Source organism: Panthera tigris, chromosome X (assembly GCF_018350195.1).
Source record: "Panthera tigris isolate Pti1 chromosome X, P.tigris_Pti1_mat1.1, whole genome shotgun sequence".
NCBI classification, from domain to species: domain Eukaryota; kingdom Metazoa; phylum Chordata; class Mammalia; order Carnivora; family Felidae; genus Panthera; species Panthera tigris.
The window spans coordinates 108,161,065-108,183,162 of record NC_056677.1 but is presented as its reverse complement, the minus strand read 5'-3'; the positions used below and the strand labels follow the sequence as shown (position 1 = coordinate 108,183,162).

General features: G+C 39.2%; 1 protein-coding gene across 1 annotated transcript; it reads right to left on the bottom strand.

The window, feature by feature from the left end:
* Nucleotides 1-308: 308 nt before the first annotated feature.
* Nucleotides 309-20,144, bottom strand: LOC102969477 (60S ribosomal protein L13-like). The gene is given in 3 exon segments (XM_042973972.1): nt 309-458; nt 19,505-20,087; nt 20,089-20,144. Coding segments are annotated over 3 exon segments (789 nt in total).
* Nucleotides 20,145-22,098: the final 1,954 nt, after the last annotated feature.

Below are 22,098 nucleotides of genomic sequence, written 5' to 3'. Positions count from 1 at the left end.
GACTTGTGTTCCTGAAGAGCGAGGTTGGCCCAGTTGGGCGGGGCTTAGTGTATCAGCTCCTTTCTCCACTGGATGGCGCTGAATAGCTTACTGGTGTTGTTGCTGTGGCACTTGTAGGTGTGTATGCACATGCGCGGGAGCGGTGAAAATGGCATCACCCAGCTACCCAGTCTTTAGTATCGGAACTCTGTTCTCTCCAATCAGCAATTGCGCACCTATCCCTTGTCTCCCACTTCCGTCCACTTCCCGCTTTTACACTGTCTGTGACCAAGCTGTCAGATTGCCTGGGGACACCTCCCTCCTGAGTTTTATCTCAGATGTGGCCGTGTTTCCCGAGGGACTGCGGCTTTGACCTGCTCCACCCCGCTGCAAATGGTCTCACTGAGCAGCGGCCGGGTGTCGGCCGCAACCAGGAATGTTGGAGAGACCGTGCTGCTGCCGAGGCCCAGAGACTGTGGCTGAGTGCCAGCCCCCCCAGAAAAAGTTCACGCGATTGTTTAGCAGCAGCGTTTCAAGGATTATGGAAAATCACAACACATACCTGGTGCCAGGCTTCACCCCCAACAACCTTGTTCCAGCACCAGCAAATGTGGTTGTTCTCCCAGGTCCACTGAGGCCTTTGCCTGTGGGGGGGGGGGGCCGTACAACCTCTACCAGATGTCCTCCCAGTAGGGGAACTGCTTCCCATGTGGCCTGAAGACCCCCAGATTCCACTCTGCTCCTGGGGATTCACCCTTCCCACCAGAGCACCGCCAGGTATCGAGCTGTGGAGCCTCAGACTCTGCGCTCCCCCTGTTTATAAAGTTTTTCTTAATGGAATTTAAACCCTCCCCTTTCTCCTTTCTCCCTTCTCCCTTTTTAGTTCACTCCCTGCGGCTGTTTCCACTTTTCCACATTCTCTCCAGCTGGTTTTGGGGGGGTGCTTTTCCTGTATTCCCCCTGCCTCTCCCCCGTCTCTGTCCTCTCTCCACACACTAAAACAGCTCCCTGCCTTCTGCAGCTTCTCTCTTCCCCAGTTCGCCTCTCCACGCCATGTACCTGCTGAGTTCTGTGGTTCACGTTGTACAGATTGTTGTGTTAATCCTCAAATCAGTTTTCTAGGTGTGCAGGATGGTTTAGTGTTGATCTGGCTGCATTTCATAGATGCGAGACACAGAAAAAGACTTCCATGCTGTTCTGTCATCTTGGCCTCTCCACAAATTAACCATTTTAAAGTGTACAATTCAGTGTATTTAGTATATTCACAATGTTGTCCAACCATTACAACTAATACCTAAACATTTTATCACCCCCAAAGAAATTCTATACCCACTAGTAGTCACTCTTCGTCACCCCCATCTCCTACTCTCTGGAAACCACTAATTTAACTTTTGTCTCTGGATTTGCTTATTCAGAACATATGATATAAAAGGAATCAGAAAATATGTAGTCTTTAAAAGTTTTTATTTCTTTTTCTAAGTTTTGGTTTTTTTTAAAAATGAAATTTATTATCAAATTGGTTTCCATACAACACCCAGTGCTCCTCCCAACAGGTGCCCTCCTCAATGCCCATCACCCCCCCTCCCCTCCCTCCCCCCCACCCCATCAACCCTCAGTTTATTCTCAGTTTTTAAGAGTCTCTTATGGTTTGGCTCTCTCCCTCTCTAACTTTTCTTTTTCTAATTTTTGATTTCAATTTATGTTTTAAATTATTTTTGACATAAAAAGATGCACATAATATATACAACTTCATGAGTTTAGAGGTAAGTATACTGTGAAACAATCACAAGAATCTGTCCAGCTCATCCTTATATATTTATCTGTTGATGGACACTCATGTTGTTTCCATGTCTTGGCTGTCATGAACAATGCTGCAATGAACATGGGAGTGCAGATCTCTTTGAGATACAGCTTTAATTTCCTTTGTGTATATACTAAGAAGTGGGACTGCAAGATAATATGGTAATTTTATTTTTAATTTTTTGAGGGACTTCTATAATGTCTTTGATAATGGCTGCACCAATTTACATTCCTGCCAACAGTGTGCAGGGTTACCTTTTTTCACATCCTATCCAACACTTGTTATCTTTTGACTTTTGGGTAATAGCCACCTTACCATGTGTGAAGTGACATCTCATTATGGTTTTGATTTACATTTCCCTGATTATGAGTGATGTTGAGAGTCTTTTCATAAAGCTGTTGGCCATTCGTATGTCATCTTTGGAAAAAAAATGTCCATTCAGGTCTTTTCCCCATTTTAAGGGGGGGCAGATTATTCCTTTGACATATTTTTATGTAAATCATTGATTAACCATTACAGCCATTATATTAGTATTTAATAACCAATGTATTCTGGTTACAAATGTGGAAAAATATAAGCAAAACAATCTGCTAGGCATCCAGCTCAGTATATCATTGTATTATAGATTTCAATATGGATTATCTTGAATGAAAATGGATACTTCAGAAATTCTCAGTTAACTTTGGCTTTCTTACTGGAGTAAAATTGACCTTATTTTCCCCCAGCTTTATTGAGATATAAATGACATATAACATTGTGTATGTTTAGGGTATACAGTGTGATGATTTGGTATGTGCATGTCTTACCAAATTGTTACCACAGTAAGATTAGTTAACACATCCTTTATCTCATATGGTTACCTTTTCCTGTGTGTGGTAAAAATATTTACTCTCTTAGCAACTTTCAAGTGTACAATACAGTATTGTTAACTATAGTCACTATGCTGTATATTATATCCCCAGAACTTACTCATGTTATAACTGGAAGTTTGTACCTTTGACCAGATCACCCATTTTCTCCACCCCCTTGCCCCAGCAATCTCCAATCTATTCTCTGATTCTATGAGTTTGACTTTTTAGATTATATAAATAAGATCATACCTTATTTGTCTTTCTATGTCTGACTTACTTCACTTAGGATAATTACCTCAAGGTCCATCCATGTTGCCACAAATGTCAGAATTTACACACACACACACACACACACACACACGTGTATAATCACATTTTCTTTATTCATCTGTCAGTGGACATCTAGGTTGTTTCCATGTCTTGGATATTGTAAATAATGCTGCAATGAACATGGACAGATACCTCCTTGAGATAGTGATTTCATTTCCTTTGGATATATATACAGTAAAAACCTTGGTTTGTGAGCATAATTTGTTCCAGAAACATGCTTGTAATCCAAAGTACTTGTATATCAAAGTGAATTTCCCCCATAAGAAATAACGGAAACTCAGATGGTTCATTCCACAGCCCAAAAATATTCATGTAAAAATGATTACAATACAAAATAATAAAATACAAAATATAAAGAAAAATAAACAAATTAACTTGCACTTACCTTTGAAAACCTTCGTGGCTGGTGCGAGGGAAACGAGAGAGGAGGGTTATTGTGTAGGATGACTTTCACTATCACTAATGGATGTCGACTACAGTACAGTATTAATAAACTCTTGTCATATACTGTATTTAGTGTAACTGGCAATAAGGCAGCAGAGGAAAGGGTCTATATCTGCAGGCAGCCTAACCTAGAATCAAGCAAAGCATTCCTAAGCTTATTCTTCTAAGGAAAAGCAAAGGACTGTCCATAAGCGCTCTGAAGTGACAAAAAATACACTAGTATGAGTTGTGGGCACCCTCCAACGTTCTGAAAAATCACTGATTTGTGTGAAACACCGGAGCCTGAGACCGAGCACCCGAGCATGGGAGATGATCACCCACAGTCCTGCAGAGAGAGAGGGAGAGAGAAGACCCATCAGCTCAGCTGTGATCATGTGACATTCGAAGTCACATACTACTGGTATTGCAAGACATTGCTCAATTGTCAAGTTAAAATTTATTAGAAATATTTGCTCATCTTGCAGAACACTCAAAGAACAAGTTACTCACAATCCAAGGCTTTACTGTATTCAGAAGTGGAATTGTTGGATTAGATGGTAATTCTATTGTTAATTTCTTAAAGGACTTCCATGTTTTCCATAGTAACTATACCAGTTTACATTCCACCAACAGTGTACAAGGGTTCCATGCCCATTTTTGAATTGGGTTACTTGTGGGTTTTTTGTTATTGACTTGTAAGAGTTAATTCTATATTCTGGGGTTAACCACCAATCAAATATATGGTTTGCAAATATTTTTTCCCATTCCGTAGGTTGCCTTTTCATTTTGTTGATTGTTTTCTTTGCTATGCAGAAACTTTAAGTTGGCTTGGTCTAATTTTATTTATTCTTGCTCTTGTTGTCCGTGCTGTTGGTTTCAGATAGAAAATTGAGTAAATTTTTTTAGAGTGATAACAAGCATTTATTAGCTCAAAAGAATGAGTTAACTTTTGTATAAAGTGTGAATCTTTGTTTGAGGTTCACTTTTTTCCCTTTGGATTTCCAATTGTTCCAATACTATTTATTTTTGAAAATGCTATCTTTCCTCTAGTGAATTGCTTTTGCACCTTGCCAAAATCAGTTGGGTATATTTGTATATATCTATTTCTGGGTTTTCTATTTTGCTTCATCAATCTATGTGTCTATCACTCCGCCAATACCATACAGTCATTATTACTGTATTTACATAATAAATCTTGAAATTGGATAGATTTATTCCTCCCACTTTGTATTTTTTTAAAACTGTTTATAAGCTATTCTAGTTCCTTTGACTTTTCATATAAATTTTACAATAGTTCCTAAAAAAACCTAGGCGAGGTATTTTTGTAGGTATATTGTTTATATACCTATATGTAATAGATATATATGGGCTACAATAGATCTTGCTTGGGTTTTGGTAAGAATTATATTACATACATATATTAATTTGGGGAGGATTGACACCTTTATTCTTTTGAGTCTTTCAATTCATAAGCATGCTGTGTCTCTCCATGTATTTAGATTTTTAAAATTTCCTTTCTTGTATAGTTTTCAGCATACAATTTCTTTGCATGTTGTTAGGTTTACAGCTAAGTCTTTCACTTTTTTTTAGCAATCAGAAATGATGCTATATTTTTAAATTAAAATTTTGATATATACTTCTTCACTAGCTATTTGATGCCAAGTTGATCATGAGAGGGTCAGTGTTTTGTCCTTACTGGAATAGACGCTCTGGATAGGGTTTGCCTTCTCTATGCCATGCTTCTGCCAAAACTACCATTCATGGACTTACAGAATTACTTATGTACCCTAATGGTATTCCACACATCATTGCTTCCGATCCAGGAACTCACTTCGCAGCAAAAGAAATGTGGTAATGGCCCTGCTCATGGATTTCACTAGCCTTATTATGTTCTTCATCATCATGAAGCAGCTGGCCCAATAGAATGGTCAAACTGCCCTTTGATTACGTTGCTGGCTAGTGGCAATACCTTGCAGGACGGGGGCAAGGTTCTACAGGAGACTGACTATGCTCTGAATCAATGTCCTATATGTATGTATGGTGCTATTTCACTGATAGTCATGATTCATGGGTCCAAGAATCAAGAGATGGAAATACGAGTTGCACCACTCATTATTACCCCTAGTAACCCACTAGTAAAATGTTTGCTTCCTATTCCTGTGTGCTGAGCCACGAGGGAAAGATATGGCACTAACCAACCTAAGCTGATGTCTTTGTTCTCCCCTAGCCTACTAGACTGTGATGGACACATTCAAGCTCCAAGACTATTAGGGCAGAAGTCAATCCTCTGGGGAGGCCCCTCAGATAAGTTGTGGTGCTGGATGTGCAAACCATCTCTTTCCTTTCCCCTAGAAAAGTCAGGAGTCTGAGGATTTCTTTTTGATCATTTGGCATTGCACTGGGGGCAAGGACTTGGGCAAGATGTCTCAAATCATCCGACTAGCTTCGATGAGTCTGGTGTCACAGTCACTCAAAGTACAGGAACCTTTCACTTCATCTCTGGATTTCTCACGAATAAAATTTCTCCATGAGTTGTTGCTAAATGGGTATATTTGTCAGGGGAAGGATGGTCCTGAGCTTCCTACTCTGCCATCTTGCAGGTGTTACTCTCAAGGCTTTTTTCAAGCTTTGTTAGGATGAATCAAATATGAGCCTTGTTTCAGGTTCATTGTAGCCTTACTGCTAAGGTGTTATAGGGTGAAAAATGCTCCCGCCTTCAAAGATATAGTCACTTCTAAATCTCCAGAATCCATCAATATTACCTTTTATTGTAAAAGAGTGAATATTACTGTATATGTAAATAAGTGATTAAGTTTGGATCTTGAAAAGACGAACTTATTTTGACTTATCTGGGTAGATTCTACATGCAATCACATGTATCCTTATAAGAGCGAGGCAGAGGGAGTTGACACACACACACACACACACACACACACACTCACATACACACACATACATAAGTACAGGAGAAGGTGATGTGAAGATGCAGGCAGAGATTGGAGTGATACAGCCACAAGTTAAGGAATGCTAAGTCATCCATTAGTCACCAGAAGCTAGAAAAGGCAAGGAAAGTATTCTATAGAACCTCTGGGGGGAGTGCAGCCCTGTTGGCACATTGATTTTGTGCTACTGGCCTCCAGAACTGCGAAAGAATAGGTTTCTAATGTTTTAAGCCATCAAGTTTGTGATAATTTGTTACAGCAGCCACAGGAAACTAATTCCTCTGAAATCTAGTGAGTGCTTCAGGTTTCAGTAACATTTATCTGCTTTAGCTGGATGGAAGTCAAGTGTGTCCTATCCCTGCATGTGAGTGCTAGAAATTATTCAACTGAAATCTTTCTATTAACTGTTATTTGCCTAGCCTTTTGGCATTTTACCTGATGCATGCACATCTTAGTATTCAACAGAATAGTCACAGGGAACCCTTAGGAGATTCCTGGTGTGATTTTTCTGCATAGTTTCCTCTCTCATACTCTGCTTTAAAAATTCTAGCTGCATCAGCTTCTGTAAAATACAGTCTCTGTCTTCACAACCTTACTGGTAGTGTTTCACTCTACTTGGTTTCCCTCTACATGTGCCACACTTCAGAAAGTGCCTGTAGACAAAAAAAAAAAAAAAAAAAAAAAAAAAAAAAGCTGTGATTGTAGGGCTCCTTGTAGCGTCAGTTGGGAAACTGACCTTGATATTATAGCTTGAAAATCAGCACATAATGGAATTATAGCAGAGATATGCAGAGTCATCTTAAAGAGCAAATAAAGGCAGAAAACTTACTTATGACATTAATAAGGAAAAAAATGTGTCAACCTAGAGTTGGGTTGATCCTGTTGAAAGCACCCCAAAGAAGATGAATTAAAAAGGAAAGTGTTGGCAGGGACATTCTAAACTTGTTCAGGAGAAAATGTGTCCTAGAGTTATATATCTTAACTTTTGGTAGTTGTAACCAAAATGAAGAACCAAGAGCCTCAGGGACCAAAGATAGCTAATGCAAGAGGAGGAGGTTATTTAAACTAGAATTTGGATGTTTGCTGTGTCTTTTTTTTTTCAGAGCTCTTTGATGCAGTCAGACACATGGAGGGTAGGTAGCAGTCAAATATTTTGACATTACCATGCTACTTCACTACCTTTTTCTTTGGGAAAGGCAAGTCAGAAATTTGACCTATGGAAAACAGTGCCTTCTGGAAGATTTTCGGAAAGTATGATTCTGTGGCTGCTTTTGTGGACGATAGTTTTCTCAATTGGTTTGGTAGTTTTCCTGCCAAAAGTCTATCCCTTCCCCTGTGATGTACTCTGGTTCTCCTCGCTAGTTTGTTGGGTCTGCTTGGGAGTGGGCAGTGAGCCTAGGTTCCCAGTGAACAGACATTCTAGAGAATGGTGGAAAGTAAAATGTATGCAAATGAAGAGGTCAGTTGGCATCAAAAGAACAAGATAGTTGACTTGCTATCACCTCAAAAAGTCCCAACTGATCATCCTTCAGTGTGGGTGGTAGGTACTTGCCTGTAAGCAGTTACATAGAATTTTTCATATGAATATCCTCCCTCAGTGTATACCAGCCTTGGCTTCAAGCCCTTGTGAAGATCTTGTAGTTCCCATAGTACTGACCAGTTAGCAGGTATTAGCTATCCTGGGGGTAGAAAACATGGTTGCTTTGTAAGAGGTATTTTATATAAAAGGATGTTTTATGTTGCAGTCCAATTCTTCTGAGTAGGTGGAAGTATTGAGTTATCCATAGATAGAACATCAGAAGTATTCCTTAAAAATTGGTTGTGCTCCATTTAGGCATTAATAATGGATACCATGATGAAGGGCTTTCAATGGTACTCTTCAAACTTGATCTTAGAAGCTTCAAAGATCCTGGAAACTACATAGATGAATAATTTAAATTATTATGGATGCGAAAGGATTAAGAACCAGAATAAGGATAAAGTGTGAGGAATTTTTAGTGAGGAATTCCATAATCACCAGATTGAAGATATGGCAGTGGCAGGGATGCAAGTTAATGATAAATTCTCATGTTGTGGAATCTTAGAGACACATATAGGGGCTATGAGCAGTATATTATATTCTTGACTTCCCAAAGGTATTTCTTGTTTTGGCCACAGGTCTCCCAGATGCTACTGTATTGGAGGATGTATAGATATGGATGCCCCAAAAGCCTACGTGAACTTTAGTCAACATCTTGAAAGATCACTGGACATAGGCATGGTATTTGAGGTCAGACTTTCTAAATTAGGGGGAAACCTATTAGTCTGTTCTTTTCATTTTTGTTTTGGGGTGTACCCTACTTTTAGTCCAGCACCAGCATGGACTTCTGCTGCGAGATCATTTTTTTAAGTTTACTTATTTATTTGAGAGAAGAGAGACAGAGAGAGAGAGAGGGAGAGAGAGAAAGAGAGTGAGCAGGAGAGGGATAGAGAGAGAGGGAAAGAATCCCAAGCAGTCCCTGTACTGTTAGCATAGAGCCTGATGCAGGGCTCAAACTCACAAACCATGAGATCATGACCTGAGCCGAAATCAGGAGTCAGATGCTTAACTGACTGAGGCATCCAGGAACCCTGATCATTTTTTAAAATTATGGCTGGATACGGATGCCCTTAAAGGTATCAGTTTGCATGATGTGCCAGGACATGCTCGTTAGGGCAGATGATCTGGCCTCAAAACCTGGTGATTTGGGATGTCCAGTAAAATCAAAGGATTATAGAAATGTGATATACCTAGCATTGTACCATTCCCCTGATAAATAGTAAGCACTCTGGTATTGGAAGGACTTGGCCTCAGGCTTAGGGAAACAATTCAAGTGCCTGATGTAACCATGGGCCTTAGATCCCAGATTAATCATATTCCCATGCAGTTTTGCCTTCAATTCTGAAAATGCTTTCTGGTAAGTGGTGTATTTGTCTCAAATCCCAGGTAAGGAAGAGACAGATGGTGTAGGGCCATAGTGGGCATAGCTGTTACTTAAGGCAGAGGTGCAGTGTAAGATAAAGAGCATAGATTTCCTTAGGATATAGTGAGGTACTTGGATCTTACTCTGTAAAGGCAATAGACTAGGAAGTCTATATGAGCAGTAACACACTGATAATACTATTTTTTCCATGTTTTCTTATGAGCATGTCAATATAATTATCTCTATTCCTCCCAACTAAGAGAGTTCCATTTAAACTAGGATGACATTGGTATGCGGTTACCAGTGTAAAGGCCGCAGCATACCACCCAGAATTCTGTTATAAAATGCCCTCCTCACTGCCTTTTGTAGGTAAGGGTAAAAGGTGAATCTTCTGCTCTCACTCTGGGACCCTGGTTAGTATAGCAATGAGTTTCCAGTGGTGGCATTGGAATTGGTGAACAAAGTGATTAGCCTTGCTTTGGTACATTTTCAGAGGCTAGCATGTCCAGGAGGCCTGTGGCATGGCTTCCTTTCTTTCTTTACTTTTGCAGACATATCTGTATTCATGCTCTGAGGCTTGTTATTTCTGAAAAAAATAATAGGACTCTGACCAATCCATCTTGTTTCCCCCTGTGACTTGCTGAGAATCCAGAATGCAGGGCTTATTCTTTCCACTCAACAAATGGCATTACAGGTTATCTCCTAACTGGTGGGACTACTGAAGAAATATATTGCAAGCTCAACTCTCCTCATATCCTGCCAGAATCTGAAGTACGTAGATTCCTTCCTAATCTGGTGTTCCATGTTGTTAGTGAATTTCCCCAAAAGCAAGAGGGGCGGGGCAGCGGTGCTGGTTGAAGGCAAAGGTTCCTAATTCTGTTCTGTCTTTGCCCCTGAATGCATCGTGCTGAACACTGGAGGGCACCCTTGTGCCATTAGAGGTTCAAAGCTCTGGGTATCAGTAGAACCTGCAAACAACTGTGTGGGATGCAGAGAATTTTGCTCAGTCTCCTGAGGGATATATCAGATGGTGCCACTGAGGCCTGGGCTGGGTAAGAAGACATGAGGAAGAAGATTAAATAATTCTTAGTAATTCAGGGATTGGTGGGATTACGTTTTAGGCAGAGCTCCTTGGGCCATGGGCATGAGAGGAGAAATTAAAGGGGCCAATTAAAAGGGACATATGCTTTCAACTACCATCTGCATGCAGATTTCAGAATATATATTCCCAGATTTTTCTTCTGAGCTCCACATATATATGCAACCAGCTCTTCTATATATAGCCACCTGAATATCCATCAGACATCTTAAACTCAAAGTTTTCAAAGAAGCTAGTATTTTCCTTACTCTCCTTGCCACCCACTATCCTCGATACTTATACCCCATGCCAAAACCTTACCTACCATGCCCGTTCTTTGCCTCACAGACTTGCTCATTTTCCAGTATTTCCCATCTTAGTAAATAGTACCACCTTGTTCAAGTCATCAAACTGGTGGTACCATCTGGGACACATTCTTCTTTCCATCTTCTTTCTCATCCAATTACCTCACTCATTTCATTCTGTTTTCTAAATATCTCTTGAATTCACGCAATTTTCCAAATTACTCATCACTGGCCACCATCTTCTCTCACTTGGATTACTGCAATGGCCTTATAGACATTCTCCCCACATGCAATGTTGACTTCTCCCATTTATTCTCCACCCAACAACCAGAGCCTATCTCAAATGTAAATCTAACCATGTTACTTCTCTGCTTGAAATCATTTAGTGGACATTCTTAGCCTTCAAGATAATGTTTACATGCCTTAGCATGAAATTCATTCATGTTTCCTTGGGAGCATCTATCCCTTTTTCCAGTGTCTGTCATTTTAAGTTATTTCCCCCAGCACTATTCTTTAGAAATGCAAGGGGTAGACCAATAAAATGCTGCTGTGGAAGAGATTCATCTGTCTTCTTTTCAATATTCCAGGCCAGGGGCACTTTGTCCAACAACTAGACATTGAACAATGATGATGTAGGACTGAAAATGGTACTTCGTCGTCTCTAATTTTTGAGCAAGCTCTGGGACACCCAGTTATTCCTCAATTTGGACTTTTAGGTAGACATACAGTGACTTCCTGTACTCAAAAGACTAAAGATGAAATCAGACTTTTCCATGTGAGCATGGAGAATGCCATTAAGCTCATTTCTAGCTTGGGCGAAGGAACATTCTAGAATATCTGCCTGATTGAAACCATTGGCAAGAGCACCTAATAAGGTCTTATCAGAAGTCTTCTTAATTGAAGGCCTTAGGGGTAATGCTGAAGGAAATTTCTGGAAAATCCCTAACATTTTGATTTCCAGTCATGCACAAACTATTTTGTACCTCTAACTCAGGTTATCACTTAAAGTTCTGGAAAAATAATCCTTTAGAGCAACATCCCAGTAACTTCCTGAGGACAGAACCCCAAACATGCTACTTCTGTTAAAGGAACCATAGTGGATTTTAGAAGAATATAGCAAACTATTTTGATCATGTCTGTACATGTATAATCTGAGGAGAGCCACTATATGGCAAGATTTCTGTATTCACAGGGTGTAATTAGAGGCACAACTACATACCAAAGGTTATGTGAAGGGCAGTCTCTGTGGGCAGCCACTCATTTGGCAGATGTTATTTCAGTGACAACTGCCCATGATGCAGTTAGAGGGGTCTTGGCTGCTAAGATTTTGCTTTTGGAGGAGCCACTTATTTGATAGGACTTGAGAGCCTTCTTCCATTCGGTACTTTTTCAGGCAATTGTAGGTGAGGCATATCTAGGAAAATATCGATATAACATATAGAATGGCATGAGGTTTATTGTACAAACAGTGTGGCAACCATTAAACACGTGATTTGAGAAGGTATCTATGTGTGGTATGGTTTTATTTGCCAGGAAAATGCAGTCTGATTTGAGGGACAGCCTCTGCCATTGGTGTAAATCTAGTGCCAGTTGACTCAGTGGGGGGAGAAGAGGCAGGGAAGGTCCTCTACACCATGTGACCTAAAGCACACAGGGTACTTAAAGCACAGTGGCTTATTTAGCAATAATTGAGGAGCCATCGGTCTACAGTGTGGCTTAGTATGACTTCAGTGCAAAGCCAGGAATGGGCTGTGACACTATAAAACTGGCCTCTACAGGGCAGCAGAACCTGGCAAAAGCACTACATGAACACTGAGGTAATAGCAAAGATACTATTAGTAACAAAACAATGGAAACAGAACTAACTACCATTTGTTGAGCATTTACTATATACCAGGAATTGTTCAAACCACCTACTTCCTACACGTGTATTCAGTATTTCATTTAAACTCAACAATAGCTCTGGACAATATATATGATCCTCTTTTTACACGGGAAGAAATTAAAGCTCAGTGAAGTTAATAATGCTAAACCGTGCACATATTAAGTGGTGGTGCATGGGTTTAGAACCCAGGTCAGTCTTACTCCAAAGCCCATGGTCTTTCCATTAGACTGCTCAAATTTCAAGAATACTCTATGAGTTTTCTTTATTCTTCTTTTTTAAGAAATTTACTTATTTAAATTCAAGTTAGTTAACATATAGTCTTGGTTTCAGTAGAAACCAGTGATTCATTACTTACATATAACACCCAGTGCTCATCCCAACAAGTGCTCTCCTTAATGCCTATTACCCATTTAGCCCATCCCCCCCCCACCTCCCTTCCAGCAACCCTCGGTTTGTTCTTTATAGTCTCTTATAGTTTGCCACTCTCTCTGTTTTTATCTTATTCTTACCTCCCTTCCCCTGTGTTCATCTGTTGAGTTTCTCAAATTCCACATGAATGAAATCGTATGATATTTGTCGTTCTCTGACTTATTTCACTTAGCATAATACCCTCCAGTTCCATCCATGTATGTTGCAAATAGCAAGATTTCATTCTTTTTTGATCACCACATAGTATTCCATTTTGTATATATACCACATCTTTATCCATTCATAGTCAATGGACATTTTGGCTCTTTCCACAATTTGGCTATTGTTGACAGCATTGCTATACACATTGGGATGCACGTGCTCTTTGAATCTGCATTTTTGTATCTTTTGGATAAATACCTAGTAGTGCACTTGCTAAGTTGTATGGTAATTCTATTTTTAATTTTTTGAGGAACCTCCATACTGTTTTCCAGAGTAGCACCAGTTTGCATTCCCACAAACAGTACACGAATGTTCCCCTTTCTCCACATCCTCACCAACATCTGTTGTTTCCTGAGTTGTTCTTTATAGATTTTGGATACTAAACCTTTATCCAATATGTCATTTGCAAATATCTTCTCCCCTTCTGTTGGTTGCCTTTTAGTTTTGTTGATTGTTTCCTTCACTGTGCAGAAGATTTTTATCTTGGTGAGGTCCCAATAGTTCATATATGTTTTTATTTCCCTTGCCTCCAGAGACATGTCTAGTAAGAAGCTGCTGTGGCCGAGGTCAAAGGTTTTTGCCTGCTCTCCCCTCTAGGATTTTGATGTTTTCCTGCCTCACATTTAGGTCTTATATCCATTTTGAGTTTATTTTTGTGTATGGTGTAAGAAAGTGGTCCAGATTCATTCTTCTGCATGTCGCTGTCCAGTTTTCCCAGCACCATTTGCTGAAGAGACTGTCTTTTTTCCATTTGATACCCTTTCCTGCTTTGTCGAAGATTAGTTGGCCATACATTTGTGGGTCCATTTCTGGATTCAAGAGTTAAAAGATCTGTAAGTTGAAAACTATAAAAACTTTATGAAAGAAATTGAAGAAGACATAAAGAAATGGAAAAACATTCCATGCTCATGGACTGGAAGAAAAAATACTGTTAAAATGTCTATACTACCCAAAGCAATCTACATATTCAATCCAATCCCTATCAAAATAACACCAGCATTCTTCACAGAGCTAGAATAAGCAATCCTAAAATTTGTATGCAACCAGAAAAAAACCCGAATAGCCAATGTAATGTTGAAAATGAAAACCAAAGCTGGAGGCCTCACAATTCCAGACTTCAGACTGCATTACAAAATGTAATCATCTATGACTTTTAGTTACATTTAGTTCTAAGCTTTTTTCTCTTGGCTTTTACCAGAAGAAGGATCACTTATGCTGCAGAGTAGAGTAATAGGGAACTGTAGGAAGAAATACAATAATTGAAATAAATTAAAATCTCATTTAGTCCCCAAGGTTTCTCCAAGTTATTCTCAAACAAATGTCTCTGTACATCTCTCTAATCCATTTCCTCTTCTCCATGCCCACTTCTGTGTAGGTCTTCTCATCTATACTGTTGAAATGACTTCTTAAATAGCCTCTGTGCCTCCAATATCTCCTCCAAGTCTACCCTCCACACATATTCCCTAGTGATATTTTCAAAATACAGGGCTGATCAAGTCATTCTCATGCTGAAAACACTTCAATAAATCCCCATTGCCAGAGGAATTGAGAACACCAATAATTAGGTTCCTGATGAAAATTTTCCAGCTTCATATACTATGCTTTCAGCCATAACAAACCCCTGTCGTTTTTCAAGCACAACATACTCTCTTGGGACATTGGAATCCATCTCTAGCTTAATTTCACCTGAATTAATTCAACTCTTTTTCTACACTTAGGCCTTATTCAGGCCATCTTTTCCTACATGTAGGCTGCTAAGTATTGCTAAGATGAGATATCACAACTATGTGGATTTGTGCTTCTTAATATTTATGGATCTCAAGCTGTCTTTGACCCTCCATGCTGTATGATAATCTGATGTTTTCCTAGTGAACTCTCTCCTCCATTTCCCACAATAGCTTGTTGGAACCTCTATGAGCCTCCTCCCATCTTTTACTTTATCACTTCTACCTTCATTTTTAGCACTTGGCGTCCCTACTATTCCAGAGAATAGAGGTCTTTTCCTTCCTCCTACAAACACATATGCATGTGACCCATCACTGACTCTTTACCTCCTGCTTCAGTGGAAAAGTATCCTCATTTCTTTATGAAAAGTCCTTCTATCTGTGCTCTGGATTTCATTTCCTTCCACTTGCTCTAGAATCAATTTCTTTGTTTTGTTTTGTTTTTAGTACCTCACTTCCTTTTCTGTTGACTCTTATCCTACAAATATGTTCCAGTTTTTTCCCACTATCCTATCCCTTCTCTGGATATCACTTTCTATCACAGTTCAACCTTTTTAAAGACATAGCAATCACTAGCCATAATCTTCACTACTCAGGAAAAGTCTATGAAAAGGAGAGATTCAGGAACGAATGTATGCGGATCATGCGTTTATGTTGAAGTAAAGAATAAAAATGGACATCAGGTAGGGATAGAGAAAGGAGTAAAGGGAAATAATAAAACAGAAGGACAGCAAAAAATAGGTGGGGTAAACTAGTGTTTGCTGAAAGAAAAAGACAGTGTTGGTTTGCTACGTAAAACATCTGCAGTGCAGGAAAGTAAATACTACAGGTTCCCTGAAGATGGAGTCCAAGACTTGGAAGTAGTGGGAATAGAGAAATGGGTAATAGAAATTCAAATTGGTCAGAGAGGAATATCTATTTGTTTCTTTTTCTCCCTTAACTTTAACTCTTTTCTGTATCGGAACCTATCCTTTTTTTCTACCTCTGAGGAAGAAGCTCCCACCTGCCTTCTTGTCAGAGCTAATTACTGCATGTACATGGTTAACTGATTCCACTTCTTGATTTTTCGGGATCTTGCTTCAGTAGTTATCCTCACTTCCCATGCTATCATTTTTACCCTATATTTTTATTCCCCTCCCTGCTTCCTTTACTTCTTTCCTTCCCTTCCCCCTTCTCCCTCCCACTCTCCTTGCCTTTCTCTCCCTCCAAATACACACATATATCCATATATGTACACACAAGTGTGTGCATGTGTATATCCTACTTTATACCAAACTCCTTTCCTTATGCCTAAAATCATACAGTGGATTCTCCAGTTCTAAGAACTTTCATCCTTTCATCCTTATAAATTCATGAACTGTCTCATTTCTTACCTTTCTTTTATTACCAGCCTTCCCTAAAGAGTAGCCTACAATTGCTGCCTCTACATTTTCACACCTACCATCTAGCTCCTGCACCTTCCAGTCTATTGAAATATCTTATTTAAAGATTTCTGATGACTTCCTAATTGAATTGTCATACTTAATGCTTCTTAGAACTCATCCTCCTCTGAGGGCACCTGTTGGGATGAGCACTGGGTGTTGTATGGAAACCAATTTGACAACAAATTTCATATTAAGAAAAAAAAAACAACTCATCCTCCTCTGTATCTTGGAAACATTCAGCATTGGTAAACACCTCCTTCCTTTAAATTCCTTATTTCTTTGGCTTCAATAATATTTCGGCCTCTGGATTCTTTTTCTGACTCTCATACAATGCTTTTTCTCCTTAACTTGCTTCTTTCTCTCCCTACTCCGTAAGTGTGGGTATTCTCCATGAATACTCCTTCTGATCTTTTCTCTGACTTAGTGTTTGGTGATTTCACTCACCTCTACAGTTTTAACTCTCATTTCTGTGTGGTGGACTTCCAATTTTTATCTGTGTATTAAGCCTGTCAGCCCTGCATATCCATATATTTGATGAACAGCTCGATTGAATGGCTCTCAAGCAACTTACATTCAGTTATATCCAATTATGTTTGGTTTTGACCAAAGCCAACAGGTACCCTTCTTTCTTTCCCTTGTTAAGACTTTTGCTCTCTTCCTAGTAACCCAAATAAAACATTTGGATTTATCTTTGATTCACTCATTCACTCTTTCAGTAAAGATTTGAGAGTCTATTATGTTACCACCATTTAAAAAACTTCCAATGGTTTATTCTTTACTATAGGATAAAACTGAACTTCTAAGGCTAACAATATGCTCTAGAATGTGCCCCACTTTATCTTTCTTTTTTTCCTACTATTTAATTAATTAATTAATTTATTTATTTATAATATAATTTATTGTCAAATTGGCTTACATACAATACCCAGTGCTCATCCCAACAAATGCCTTCCTCAATGCCCATCACCCCTTTTCCCCTCTCCCCCACCCCCCATCAACCCTCAGTTTGTTCTCTGTATTTAAGAGTCTCTTATGGTTTGCCTCCCTCCCTCTGTCTGTAACTATTTTTTCCCCCTTCCCTTCCCCCACTGGTCTTCTGTTAAGTTTCTCAAGATCCACATATGAGTGAAAACATATGATATCTGTCCTTAATTTATAATACTAGCAAACTATCTTTCAGCCAATGGGAGCAGCCATTCTGAAATACACCCTATGACAAGCATTTACACTTTGGTGCAGTTTTTCTTGCCATTTGGAATGAATATGACATGATTGTTTCCCATACCACACTTTGCTTATTAAAATTTTAGTTATGCTTCCAAACCTACCTCAAATTCATCTGTCATAAAAATAATCCATATTTTTCTTACCCACAAATAATTTATCCAATTACTCTATCTCTGCAACATGCTGTTGCTTGCTTATAGTACTAGTCCATTATTCATATGACATGGTTTGAGTTTTTCTGTTATTGAAAAGGAGAAAGATACTACAACAGAGGATTTTTGGTAAAATATCATCGTGTAAATGTCTCAAAGATAGGAGATCTGAATTGGAAGGCATGATGGAGGATGTCAATTAGACAGAAGAACAGCTTGGATTTGTAAATTAAGGATTCGGTGCCCTTTCTTCATTCTTCATAAAGTAGAGTGGTTTTGGAGAAGAGGGACATTTCAATTACATCTCAGAAGAGGGAATAGGGCCAGAGATAATTGGAAATTGACCAGTGGAGCTGAATACTTAGAAAATTGTGTGTAAAAATGTAGACTTGAAAGATAATTTGGAAGCGTATGCTAACACTTTGCAGAATGCTCACATAAAAGGGAAGTGATCCAGTAGGGTTGACAGGATTTATATGCAAGAGAGAGTAGAGGTCCGATGTATAAAATGAAAGATAGCACTTTTTCTGATCATGCAATGGTAATAGCTGAAATTAATTTCTTAAAAGCTTGGAAATTTGGCAGAGGTAAATGGGAGATGAGCAAATTCATATAAGTAAAGAAAAGGCATTGAAAATGATGAGGAATGGTCAAGGGGAGAGAAGCCCAGCTTTCATTTCAAGCTGTCAGAGAGGATTGGTACAGATGAAAAAATAATTTGAAGAAAGCTCTCAAGGAAAGAAATGAAGCCAAATGCTTTGAAGAGAAAAATATATTTTCAATTTTAGAACAAACTAATGGAGAGCACAGAAAATGAATAAAGAAATTAGAACAGAAATAGAGAAAATCAAAGAGCAAATGACAAACGTCTGCAATAGACTGAGAGAGTCTGGGTAATATAGGGAAGAAACAAAATCAAGCAAGGCTACTGACATTTTCTCAGGTGCAAGAAGGGAAGATAGTTGTCATGTGTTTGAGAGATTATAGACAGATAAGCTAAGGTGACTTGAAGTCAGTTTATGAGGGTCATTTGTGGAGCTGTAATGCAGGAATGGGCTAACACAGGGGCACACAAAAGCGAGCAGAAAAGGAAAGAATGACTCAGCCACAGACTTCACAGCTCAAGTGTGAGTGAGCATCATGAAAAAGATGTTGAGAAAATCTGTATCTGCTTCTGTTATGGACGTGGCGCAGTGCAAAATCTACACGCTTTGGGGTCAGAGATGGGTTTTAGTCCCACTTCTACCACTTACCAGCTGTGCAACCTTGGGAGAATCTTTGAGCTTCCAGATCCTTGAATTTCTCATCTGTAAAGTGACTTCACATTGTTGTGAAGATCAAATGAGATGGTATTTGTGAAAATATCTTGAACAAAATTTAGATATTATTATTCTAGGACTTTTTTGCATGAGCTGAGCAAACACTTATTTTTAGGTTTCTCCCCCCTGCCGCTGTATTGAGATATAATTGAAATATAGCCTTGTGTATGTTGAAGGTTATGACAGAATGATTATATCTGTGGGTTTCTATAGTATATAGAATAAGAAGGAAATCACCAATATGATGAAACAAAGAGAGTGAATGATAGTTGAGCAAAGAAAAACTTATAAACTGGAAGTCACTGACATTTTATATATATATATATATATATATATATATATATATATATATATATATACACACACACACACACACACACACATATATATGACTTTACATATACATATGACATTATATATACATATGACATTACATATCACATATACATATAACATTACATATTAACCATACATATACATATACATAATCACAAGTTGCCAGTGATACTTTATTTTTTTCTTCTCAACATCCTGTTCTGCAGCTTCCTTGGCTCTTTTTGCCCAGATGCCAAAGAGCCAGGCATGGGCATGGACCACGTGAAGACCAGCGAATGCCTTGAAGTTCTCCTCTCTAATGACTCTGGCTTTCTCCTTCTTACAGACATTCCACATGGGCATGACTGGTCCTGTCAACTGGGTAGCCAATTTGAGTTCTTCAGCAGAGCCATCTCCCTCCTTAGGGGCTGATGGCTTCTTGGGGAAGAGGATGAGCTTGGAGCCATACTCCTTCAGCCACTTCACATTGGCCTGCAGGGACTCTGTGGACATGTTCCACCTTCTTGGACTCACTGAGATTCCAATGGTCCATGCCACCTTCTTGTGTAGGCCAGCCACCCATAGCCCTTCCGTGCTGAAGCCCCTGCCAACTTGCACTTTGGTGTGATACCTCACTGTGGGGGCACCATGGGATGGGCTGGATGGGTCCGGACATGGAGGCTCTGGGCCTTGCTTTGGCTTCCCGACCTTGAGTCTGCAGATCTTCCCCGCTGGCTGGTTGAACCATGAGGCCATGCCACTGCCAGTCCTTATGGAAGTGGGGCTTCAACATCATGCCATTCGAGCTGGGTGCCATGGCTGCTGCCTACAGGCCTTCCTCCTCTGCAGGAAAATAACTATATATATTCTTAAAGTTTTTATTTTAATCACCCAGTGCTCATCAGGACAAGTGTATTCCTTAATCCCCATCACCTATTTCACTCATCCCCTCCTATCTCCCCTCTGGTAACCATCAGTTTGTTCTCTATAGTTAAGTGTGTTTCTTGGTTTCTTTATCTCTCTTTTATTTTTCCTTTGCTCATTTGCTTGGTTTCTTAAATTCCACATATGAGTGAAATCATATGGTATTTGTCTTTCTCTGACTGACTTATGTCACTTAGCATTATACTTTCTAGCTCCGTCCATGTCAAGATTTCACTCTTTTTATGACTAAATAATTTTCCATTGTATATATACACATCTTCTTTATCCATTCATCTATCAATGGACACATGGGCTGATTATATATCTTTGCTATTGTAAATAATGCTGCTATAAACATATGGGTGCATGTATTCCTCTGAATTAATATTTATATGTTCTTTGGGTAAATACCTAATAGTTCAATTGCTGAATCATGGGGTAGTTCTATTTTTAACTTTTTGAGGAACATCCATGCTATTTTCCGCAGTGGCTGCACCAGTTTGCATTCCCACCAGCAGTGCAAGAGGGTTCCTTTTTCTCCACATCCTCACCAACACCTGTTGTTTCCTGTGTTGTTGATTTTAGCCATTCTGACAGTTGTGAGGTACTATCTCATTGTAGTTTTTTTTCCCAGCTTTTTTTTTTTTAACATTTATTTATTATTGAGAGACAGAGAGAGTGTGAGCAGGGGAGAGAGAGAGAGAGAGAGAGAGAGAGAGAGAGAGAGGGAGAGGGAGGGGGGGAGGGAGGGAGGGAGGGGCAGGCAGAATCCGAAGCAGGCTCCAGGCTCCAAGCTGTCAGCACAGAGCCCGACACGGTGCTCGAACTCACAAACCACGAGATCATGACCTGAGCTGAAGTCGGACGCTTAACCGACTGAGCCAGCTAGGCGCCCCAATCTCATTGTAGTTTTAATTTGCATTTCCCTGATGATTAGTGATTGGCCACATGTATGTCTTCTTTGGAACAATGTCTGTTTGTGTCTTCTGCCCATTTTTAATTGGCTTACTTGCTTTTTGGATGTTGAGTTTTTTAAGTTCTTCATATATTTTGGATACTAACCCTTATCAGATATGTCATTTGCAAATATCTTCTCCCATTCCGTAGGCTGCCTTTTTGTTTTGTTGATTGTTTCCCCTGCTGTGCAAAAACTTTTTATTTTGTCCCAATAGTTTATTTTTGCTTTTGTTTCCCTTGCCCTAGTGGACCTATCTAGAAAAAAGGTGCCACGGCCAATGTCAGAGAAATTACTGCCTATGCTCGCTTCTAGGATTTTTATGATTTCAGGTCTCATATTTGGGTCTTTAATCCATTTTGAATTTATTTTTGTGTATGGTGTAACAAAGTGATCCAGTTTCATTCTTTTGCATGTTGCTGTCAAGTTTTCCCAGCACCAGTTGTTGAACAGACTTTTTCCTATTGTATATTCTTTACTGCTTTGTCAAAGGTTAATTGACCATAAATTGTGGGTTTATTTCTGAATTTTCTATTCTGTTCTGTTGACCTATGTGTCTGTTTTTGTGCCAGTACCATACTATCTTGATCATTAAAGCTTTGTAATATAACCTGAATTTCCAAATTGTGATGCCTCCAGCTTTGCTTTTCTTTTTCAAGATTTTGCTTTGGCTATTGGGGGTCTTTTGTAGCTCCATATGTTCTAGTTCTGTGAAAGATGTTGTTGGTATTTGGATAAGGATTATATTAAATGTGTAGATTGCTTTGGGTAGTGTAGACATTTTAACAATATTTGTTCTTCCAGTCCGTGTCTTTCCATTTCTTTGTGTCATCTTCACTTTCTTACATCAGTGTTTGATAGTTCTCAGAGTATAGATCTTTCACCTCTTTGG